Here is a 10368-nt window from a genome sequence, read left to right as displayed (position 1 = left end):
GACGCTGGATAGTCTCCAGGCGTGAAGCCGAAGCGAGGCTACGGCCCTGTGAGGGACGCCGGAGTGGGGTTGTCTGAGAAGCTCGTGTCGTGGAGGAAGCTCCCTTGGGAGTTCCGTCAGGAGTTGCAGAAGGTCCGGAAACCATTCCGCGTGATGCCATAGCGGAGCTACCAGAGTCATGGAACAGTTGACCGATAGTCTGGTCCTGTTGAGCACCCTTCTCATTAGACAGAATGGTGGGAAGGCGTACACGTCGATGTTGTCCCACCGTTGCTGGAAAGCATCTTGCCAGAGTGCCTTGGGGTCCGGGACTGGTGAGCAGTACAGGGGCAGCTTGAAGTTCAAGGCTGTCGCGAACAAGTCCACAGTCGGGGAACCCCACAAAGTCAGGACTTTGTTGGCTATCTGAGGATCCAAAGACCACTCGGTACTCACTATCTGCGAAGCCCTGCTCAGACTGTCGGCGAGCACATTCCTCTTGCCAGGAATGAAGCAAGCTGATAGTGTTATCGAGTGGGATTCGGTCCACCTCAGAGTCTCTATTGCAAGATGGGATAGCTGTTGCGAAAAAGTGCCTCCCTGCTTGTTGATATAAGCCACTACCGTGGTGTTGTCGCTCATCACCACCACGGAGTGACCCGCCAGGGACCGTTGGAACTGCTGAAGAGCCAGAAAGACGGCCTTCAATTCTAGCAGGTTGATGTGTAGGCACTTTTCTGATTCTGACCAAAGGCCTGAGGCCCTCTGGTTCAGAACGTGCGCCCCCCACCCTTCTTTTGACGCGTCCGAAAACAGAGTCAATTCCGGGGGGAGGACAAGAAGACTCACTCCCTTCCGCAGGTTCTCGTCGGCCAGCCACCACCGCAAGTCCGTCTGTTCCAGAGACCCCATTGGGATCAGAATGTCCGGGGAATCGGATCCTTGATTCCACCGGGACTTGAGCCGCCATTGAAGGGATCTCATCCTGAGGCGGCTGTTTGGAACCAGACGGGCCAGGGAGGATAGGTGGCCTAAGAGACGTAACCACGATTGGGCGGGGAGTTCTTTTCACCTGAGGAAAGGTTCCGCCACCCTCCTCAGCCTTGCTATCCGGTCGTCTGATGGAAAGGCTTTGTGGAGATTGGTGTCTATTAGCATGCCTAGATAAACCAGTCGTTGGGACGGCTGCAGAGAGGACTTTTCGAGGTTTACCACGATCCCAAGATCCTGGCAAAGATCCAGAAGCCTGTCTCGGTGCCGAAGAAGGGTCGACTCCGAGTCTGCTAGGATCGGCCAATCGTCCAGGTAACGAAGGAGACGAATGCCGTTCCTGTGCGCCCAAGATGAAATCAGGGTGAACACTCTGGTGAACACCTGAGGAGCTGTGGAGAGACCGAAACACAGCACCTTGAACTGGTAGATCTTGTTGTCTAGGCAGAATCTCAGGTACTTCCTGGAAGACGGATGGATTGGGATCTGGAAGTACACGTCCTTTAGATCCAGTGTACACATGAAGTCTTGTGGTCTCACTGCAAGTCTGACCGTGTCTGCTGTCTCCATGCTGAACCGGGTTTGTTTGACAAACCTGTTCAGAGCTGAGAGATCGATGACGGGTCTCCAGCCTCCAGTAGCCTTCTTTACAAGAAAGAGTCGACTGAAGAAGCCTGGGGAGCCGTCCACGACCTCCTGGAGAGCACCCTTCTCGAGCATGGTCTCGACTTCGGCTTGAAGGGCCAGCCCCTTTGCCGATCCCGTGGCATAGGAGCTCAACGACACTGGATTCGCTGTCAGGGGAGGTTGAGATGTTGTGAACGGGACGCGATAACCTTGGCCGATCACTGAGACCGTCCAAGCATCGGCCCCGTGTTGCTGCCACCTGCGGACGCAACGCTGAAGGCATCCCCCCACAGGTGGACATGCAGGGGGACTGCCACCCCTAGGGCTTGCGGCCGCGGCCGCCACCCCTAGGAGTCTTGCCTCCCCTGGAGGACTTACCGCCCCTCTTGACCTTGGCTGGAAAGGGCTGGGGCTTAGACACCACTTTCTTAGCTGCCGGTGCCTGTTTGGGAGCCTTACGAGGCTGTTGCTGCTGTTGTGGCGGGGCTGGAGGCTTATAGGGCCGAGTTATAAGGGCCCTGGGGAGGAGGGAGTCCGTGCTGGATTTCCTCCACCTCTCAGCCGTTCGCTCCATGTCTTGAGGCTCAAACAGGCTCTCCCCCAGAAGGGAAGCATGTCGGAGCCTACACACATCTACGGCGGGGACCTTCGGATGGAATCTCTCGGACACAACACCGAGTTGGCCCACAGGGTGGTAACCTGGTGCACCAAAAACTCGATGGAGCGGGTGCCCAAGAGCAAGAAGGTCTCTAGGGCCTTCCTATTGGTCTCCTTGGACAAGTCCTCCGATCGCAATAGGATGCCCAGAGATCCTAGCCAGAAGTCCAGCCACGAAGTGGCCTGCATGGCACACTTAGCGACCTTCTCGTGGTTAAGGATCTCTGCCGCCGAGAACGACACCTGCCGGGCAGAGAGTTTCTCAAGGGGAACTCCCTTCGCCAGCTCCTCCACAGAGTGATGGAGAGGAAGAGCGAGGTTGTGCTCACCCAGGATCTCGAAATACCTCCTCTGCTGGAGGCGAGGAGGAGGGATGAGCTTGTTCCCGGCAGTGGAACGACTGGAGGAGGCAAGAAGTGCGAGCTGAGCGTTGGCCCTAGCCCTGGCACTCTTCAGCCCCCGAGACCAGGGCAGAGCCACACTGGTCTTAGGGGCCTTCCGAACGTCAAACACTTCATCCAGAATCGTGTCTTTGCCTTCACGGGGGGCGATGACTGGATCCGTAAGCCTGTTAAGTTGCCTTATCAGGCTTAGGACCTGCCAGAAGGCATGTTCGGATTCTTGCTGTTCTCCTCCCTGCGGGCTGGCAGCTAAGTCTCCTGCCCCAGGAATCTCTTCCTGGGGTGATACGTGGACATTCCCCTGGGTAGTCGTGGGTTCCTGACGAATCCTTGCAGAGGATTTAGGGACGGTCTTGGAATCCTTGGATTCCCTCCTGGGAGGGATACAGGATCCCAACAACGAGGTTCGAGGGGCCCCTTCCTCACGAGACGATTCTCCTGCCTGAAGCGAAGTCTCCCCCCCTGGTGCCGAGGGGAAGACTACCGCCCCACTGGACTCACCTGAGGACGGAAAGGCCTCGTCCACGGGAGAAGGAGAGTACTCGTGCAGGAGAAGGGACCTTCGCGACCGACCTCTTGGGAACCAACTTCGCCCTGGGGGAAGTCACCACGAAGTCCACTCCTCTCCTTCTCTTCAGAGTAGGAGAGACAGCCGTTGGTTTGTTACCCTGGCCGGCGAGTGCTGGTTTCATAACCCTCACTAACGCCCGTGCCAGCGGACCAAACCAAGTCTGCTGCTCCAAGGACACAGAGTCCGAAATCCTCGCTAAAGGGAAAGGGATCGGGCGATCCTTTGGAGTGGACACAACGGTACCTGCCTGAAAAGAAGGTGGGGAAGAATGCTGTACTAACCTCTCCTCGTCCTGCACTACCAACCTGTGTTTGGATGGAGGTGATCCCGAGTGCCGTCTAGGAGCACGCGTTCCTGCTGCTACCACCGGCTGTGGAATTCGCCGCGAACGATGGTCGCACGAGGGCGAATGGTCGCGCGAAGGCCAATGGTCGCGCGGGAGCGCGGGAGCGCGGGCGAGCGGGCGCGCAGGTGGATGATCGCGCGGGCGCACAGGCGAGCGGGGGCGCAGGCGAGTGGTCGTGCGGGCGCGCAGGCGAGCGATCGCACGGGCGCGCAGGCGAGTGGGCGCGAGGGTGGGCAGGTAAATGAACGCGTGTCCGAGGCGACGAACGCAAGCGTTGGCGCGACGGCGAGGGAACTGCCGCGTAGGTGAGGAAGATCGCTGGCGATGTAGATCCACAGGCGATCGATGACGAGCTGGTGAGTGCAGTCGCTCAAGTTGGCGATGGCGCGATGTGGTATGTCGACGCACTGGCGTGCGATGGTGAGCAGCATGCGCAGGTGAATGACCGCGTAATGGTAAGCGATGGCGAGCAGCATGCGCAGGTGAATGATCGCGTGATGGGGTGCGATGATGATCAGCATCCGCAGGAGGGTGATCGTTCAGGGGCGAGCGATGGCGAGCAGCATGCGCAGGAGGGCGATCGTGCAGGGGCGAGCGATGGCGAGCAGCATGCGCAGGTGGCCGATCGCGTGATGGGGTGCGATGGTGATCAGCATCCGCAGGAGGGCGATCGTGCAGGGGCGAGCGATGGCGAGCAGCATGCGCAGGAGGGCGATCGTGCAATGGCGAGCGATGGCGAGCAGCATGCGCAGGCGGGCGATCGCGCGATGGCGAGCTAGAAACTGGCAAACCATGTTCCTTCAGGAGCGTTGGAGAACGTTGGCGCGCTAGCTGTCGCTGTTGAATAGGCGATACTAAGATCGCCTGTGCGCGCTGGCAAGCAGGTGAACGCTGGCGAGGAGGTAATCGCTGGCGCGTAGGTGATCGCTGGCGAGCTGGAGATCGCTGGCGAGCAGAAGGTCGACGCGTGTCATGTGAAAGGACAGGTGGCGCGGCGCGTTCACGAGCAGGAACTGGGAGATCGCTGGCGCGTTGGCGAACATGTGTTTTTGACACACGCGCAGCACGATGTTGCGTAGCCACAGGACCAGGCAGATGGTGAGCAGGGAGTTCAGCAGGAACCAAAGGGTGGTCAGAGACCGCAGGGCGATGGTCCTCAAATGAGCGCTGACGCTCGGAAGAGAGCTGACGAGCAGGAGAGCGCTGGCGAGGGGGGCGAACATCAGGAGAGAGCCGACGAGCAGGTGAGCGTTGGCGAGCAGGAGAGTCTTGGCGAGCAGGAGATCGTCGACGAGCAGGAGAGCGCTGAAGATCAGGAGAGCGCTGGCGAGCAGGAGAGCGCTGGCGAGCAGGAGAGCGCTTGTGCGCTAGCACTGCTCGCGTAAGGGAAGGATCCCTTAGCCCCAAAGGGACCGTTGCCCGTCGGGTGACGAGTTCTCCAGAAGGCGAAGATCTGGCAGGAGATGGTGAGCGGTCTGCAGAGAGGTTCAAGGAGGGCGGAGCTGTAGGCTGAGGCTGACGAGGAGAGTCCCCCCCGGAGGATGAAGACCCAAAAAGGCGCCTCTTAGTCCCCCTGTAAGGGGAAGGGAGGCCCTTGTGGCGTAGCGGACGGTGAGCCTTACGGCGGAGGCGGCCTCGGGGGAGATCGTCGGGACCATCGGTCCTCCGAAGGGGAGTCTCCGTTAAAGCACTTCCCTCAGAAGGAAGCTGAGCAGCAGCCGAGACCGAAGGACTCACTTCCCCCTTCGAAGGATGTACGGAAGGAGGAGGAGAGCCTTTAGCACCATCACCCGCAACAGCACCTGCGGCGGAAGGCCCAGCCACGTCGGAGGCCTCTGTCACCACGACGTCGACAATAGACAGAGGGTCTACCTCTGCTACCACCGGCGACTGCTTAACAGCGGCCCCCAACGAGACAAGGTCAATAAGAGCGACCCTGGAGGGCAAGCCCTTAAGCCCCAGGGACGACCAAATCTGTAAAAGATCATCACTGGATAAGGCATTATCAATAACCTCCCCCGGAAAGGAGGGGGAACCGCCTCGCTATGGGAGGCGACGTCCTCTCCCCCCACCGAAGGTCGGGAAACAGAACAAGGGCCTGCGCTCCCACTCGGCCGACTCTCCTTAGGAGGCGGACGAGGGGGAGCTTTGGAGGAGGTTTGGGGGGCGGAAGAAGAGTCCCGAGAACCTTCCTCCTTCAAGGCTAACCCCGGAGGAGAACGGTCTCTCTTGGACTTCTTCTTACGCCGACGGCCAAACCTCTCCCACTGGGAGGCAGACCACTCCCTGCACTCACGGCACATGTTCTCCTGGTCACACCGTCGGCCCCGACATTGAGGGCAGAGGGTGTGCGGATCCGTATTTACGTCCGACATGAAAGTCCCACAAGGACGACCGGCAACTCCAGGGCATGTACGCATCGTAAAGAAATAACTGAAGGTCAACTTCCAACCAACACACACGCTGAAAAGAAAAAGCAGAAAATTAAAGGCTGTCACAAGGGCGATGAGCAGACACGTCTGATCACCGCCGAGCCAAAAGTGAAGTGAAGCAAGTCACCGGTGTGTGGAGGGGGGAGGGGTAGCAAGCTACCTTTCCCCACCCCCCGCTAACTAGCGCGGGGGTAATTAACCCTCGTTAAAACTATTGGCTCGTCATTTCAGCTGCGCTAAAAGTAAACCCCTTTGTAAATAGCGTGGTTTGTATTTCGGTTACGGAACAAATAGTTTAAAATTGCATCAGCTGCTTTGGTTATCTTTTCCAACCACCACTTTTTGAACTTGCTGGATCCACGCTTGTATATATATGGTCAGTCTCAAGGACATTGTCCTGACCTTTATCTCTACCACTAATGAGTGACCTTTAAATCTTTAAAAAATGAGTAAGAAAGAATTATAAGAGCCCATTCAATGAGTATTTAATGATTTGGCCATTCTGAAAGATGGTTCAACAATTCTTTTCTACTTGCTTCACACTATACATCACTTACTTTTAAATTACATATGACTGCCAAGTTATTTTTTGAGTACTCAATCAATAACCCCTCAGTTAGTATTCCTCATCTTTATTTCATTAATGCTCAGTGTTCTGTGTTGAATGTTCCACTACTATTTTACTTCTATAATTATTTCTTGAATTTCATTTCCAATATACTTAACTTCATCATCTCTACCTTTCATTAGTCACTATGTTATTTCAAAATTGTGCTTGTGCTTTCTTCACTCAAACGGCAATCCTGCAGTCTCATTCATCATCCCTCCAAACAAAGTTCTATAAGTCTATGTCACCATCCTATTGGTATCCCTATTCTTTACCAAATCCTCTTCCTGGACAGTATTCTGTCTCGGCTTATAGGCTTTTTTTCTTTACATTGCACAAAACACTTTTTAATCTATTTCCCTTTTACTTTTTGTGCAGGTGTGTGTGTGTACTGTAGTTATGGAATGATGTTTTACTATACCCTTCTGCTGTTTTAAGTAAGCTTCTTATGTACACCATCTTCAAGGGATTTCCAAAGCATTGCAAATATTTCTAATTTGCACAAACACAGAATTGCCAAGCATTCATCACTTACTTGGGGAGTAAGAAGGATGGTGACTGGTGTATAGGTCCCTGCAGTAGTTAAGTGTGTGGCATCAACTGCAGCCAGCACTGCCCTGCACTCCTGAGGCAGAGCTGCCACTAATTTCCAAACCAGTTTCAAAGGTGCATTTACTTCCATGTTATGAGGTTCGACCATTGGAGGAAACTTTGCAACTTGTTCTTGATGCCAACCAGCCCCCTGGAAATGTGCATTAATAAAACAGTTTATTATCTATAAATGACTTAATAAAGCAATATGATCACTGAACATGTATTTTCTCAACAGATCAAATTAAATAAACCTAAAATGAGGGCAGTCAAGTACAGTAATGACACAATTTAACTGAGTCAACTGACATGAGTGAGTTCATCAACAACTAGACCCCTGCATCAACTGATAAATACTTGATTAAAGATTGAAGAACATCATTCGAGTAGTCTGGTAAAAGAATATAAAACAATATTTTTAAAAATACATTAAAGTACACATACAGTACTACTTGACATGAAGCACAACACACCGGTTTCATTGTCTTAAACCTATCCCCAAATCACATTACCTGCAATAAACCTTGACCTGTGTGCACAATGAGGTCTGCTGCGCCTCCGATAGGTTTAGTAACAATGCCGACCAAGCCCTTGCCTACTCCTCCAACAACAGTACTTGCCGTCACACCCTCATTCATTATGGCCTGCATCGGTTGATGTACAAGACCACCAACAGCACCTACAAAAGAAGTAAAGTTTGGGAAAAGTCTCCTGCTAAAAAACAACTGTAGCAAACATTCTTCACGTTAGAAGAGATCATTGAATGATAATAACCTATTAATTCTAATAACACAAAATTTTAAGTAATGTTGTATTTTTCTTAGCTATACAAACACAGGTCCTTAAAGTAAGGAACATGATTTCAGCGCAACTTGGACGGCTCATGAATTTTCTATGAGCAGTTAAGCAACAGGTGAGAGCGAGGGCGAGGAGCTCTGCTCGCACATGTCAAAATATCTTCAATTATGACTTTTCGGCTCAGGACCGAGAAGGATTGTTGAGGAAGGGAGTTTAACCTAAAGCTAGGAAAATATAAATTCCTCCAAAAAGGTTTTTACTGTTTCTACACTAAATACAAATTATCATCTTTAAGTACTCATAGGTAGACTCATTGCTTATGGGTCAGGAATTTCCCTAGGACTAAACTACTGTAGTTGATTCTTTTTCTTCCTTGGAAATATCGATCTACCTGGTCCCGTATGGGAGCAAAGGAGGTAACTCCAATAACCTTCTATCTGTCTATTATTGGGATGAATAGACCTAATAAGGCCTATTCTGCCCAAAAAGATTGGTATGGGAACAAAAAAGGGATCCCTTCCCCAAAAGGGGATAGCAGTCTGCAATCATAGAACTGGCATATGATGATCAACAGGTTAGTATATATTCCATCATCCTTCCCCTCATCTAAGGAGCATGGAAGATAACTTTTCTAAGTTCTAAAGAATGGAGATAAGAAGTGTAGTTCACCAGTATCAAGTCAGACCCTATGAGTATCCCTCCGATTGCTTTGTTCCTAGGAGAGAATCAAGAGAGAATGGAGAAAAGCCTGTCATTCTGCCTCCATTCCAGACTTACATATATCCATTACCATAAGCATGAAGCTTACCATCCCAATGGGATCTGCGCTTTCTACAAAACTACTTGAGCAATCACCACAAGACCAGGCCAACACAAAGGCATCAACAGGTTTGTGGGTACTCCTGTAGATTACAGGCCATGAAGGTGGTCTGGAGCATACACACCCCAACCTTCAACACCTGGTAACAGCAAGATTACTCTTGAGGGCAAGAGGGCCTAGCCTCTGACTTCAAAAGTCCCAGTCATAGTGGGTACCTTGATTATCTCAGCAGCAGAGGCGTATGTACTGTATTATGGATTGACTGACGATGTGCAAAAGAAATTATGTTCTAGACACATCATTCCTGGGTCTGCCAGTGCTAAGGCCAAGTTGCTGACACTCAGGTCTGAGGTGCTAGGTCTTCTTTAGTTAGCACCACAGAGCCCTTACAAGACACAAAAGCATCTCTCCATAACCCCTGACTTCAAGAGTTCCAGTCATAGTGGGTACCTTGAACATCTCAGCAGCAGAGGCGAATGTATTATGGATTGACTGGCGATGTCCAAAAGAGATTGTGTTCTAGACACATCATTCCTGGGTCTGCCAGCACTAAGGCCAAGTTGCTGACACTCAGGTCTGAGGTGCTAGGTCTTCTTTAGTTAGCACCGCAGAGCCCTAACGAGACACAAAAGCATCTCTCCATACCACTTGATGCTTCACATAGAGAGGAGATGGATAAGGGCTCGAATCTGGGGTCGTGCCATGCCAGGTTCCGAGTTTGCCCACATGTCCTGGGACCAAACAAAGGAGTCCTTCCACCTCTCCGAGTGGGAGACTAAATCAGAGAGACCAATGAACTCAACTAAACTCTTTGCTGATACTAAAGCTGTAGAGACAATCATGAGAGTCAGAACCTTGACTGAGGCCTTGTCAAAGGTTCGAACTGGAACGAGTGAGAGCTCTGAATACAAAGGACATGTCCCCTTCCGGGGCCTAAAGTAAAGATCAGCAAGAATGCTCAAAGCTACTCAAGAGCATAGGTAACTCCTATGAAAGGGAGAGGTCAATTCCCTTCCTTTGAAAGACCATGCTCAAGACTCGAGTGGTAGCCTTGACAGCACTGACTGAGAGAAGCTGCTCTCCTCAAGGAAGACAAAGAAATCCACTTTCATTGGGAGATCGAGGGCAAAGGGAGTTCTCTCTGAATCTTTATACTGTAGTGTATAAAACTGTAATATATGTACAGTACTATCGCTACCGTAAAGCTTAATTAGCTAAGGTAATATGACATAACACTTATAGAAAGAAGACACTCTTCCGTGAATAACTCTTTATTTAGTCAAAAGGATGACTGATGAGTCACCTGGAACATGGAAGATACAAACATAAGTAAAAGATGAACCAAGGCATATGACAAATCTATTTACCTCCCTTCCCTAGGGAGTAGTTTTAAAGAGTATGAATTAAATTTGATGGGCTGGAAACAGCTACTTGTTAAAGTTCATAGGCTCTATATATGGGACTTCAACTGGAGCCAGTGTACCTTCTGGCTCAGGTGGACCTTCTAGAACTTCAGCCATGGTAGGTGCAGTGCTCTCAGGCTGGTTGA

At 51.7% G+C, this 10368-nt stretch overlaps 1 protein-coding gene across 2 annotated transcripts in view; it reads right to left on the bottom strand.

Moving 5' to 3' along the window:
- The window catches only part of Vps13B (vacuolar protein sorting 13B), a 418333-nt gene that overhangs the window by 50836 nt on the left and 357129 nt on the right, over positions 1-10368 (bottom strand). For both annotated transcript variants that reach the window (XM_068386782.1, XM_068386783.1), the window contains 2 exons: positions 7714-7880; positions 7146-7352 (listed from right to left, as the gene is read on the bottom strand). In XM_068386782.1, coding sequence (XP_068242883.1) covers positions 7146-7352; positions 7714-7880 — 374 coding nt within the window. The remainder of the gene's footprint in view (positions 1-7145; positions 7353-7713; positions 7881-10368) is intronic.

The sequence above is a fragment of the Palaemon carinicauda genome, chromosome 14, assembly GCF_036898095.1.
Source record: "Palaemon carinicauda isolate YSFRI2023 chromosome 14, ASM3689809v2, whole genome shotgun sequence".
In the NCBI taxonomy this organism is placed as follows: Eukaryota; Metazoa; Arthropoda; class Malacostraca; order Decapoda; family Palaemonidae; genus Palaemon; species Palaemon carinicauda.
Note: the sequence above shows the minus strand (reverse complement) of the source record. Positions and strands in the feature narration are given on the sequence as shown.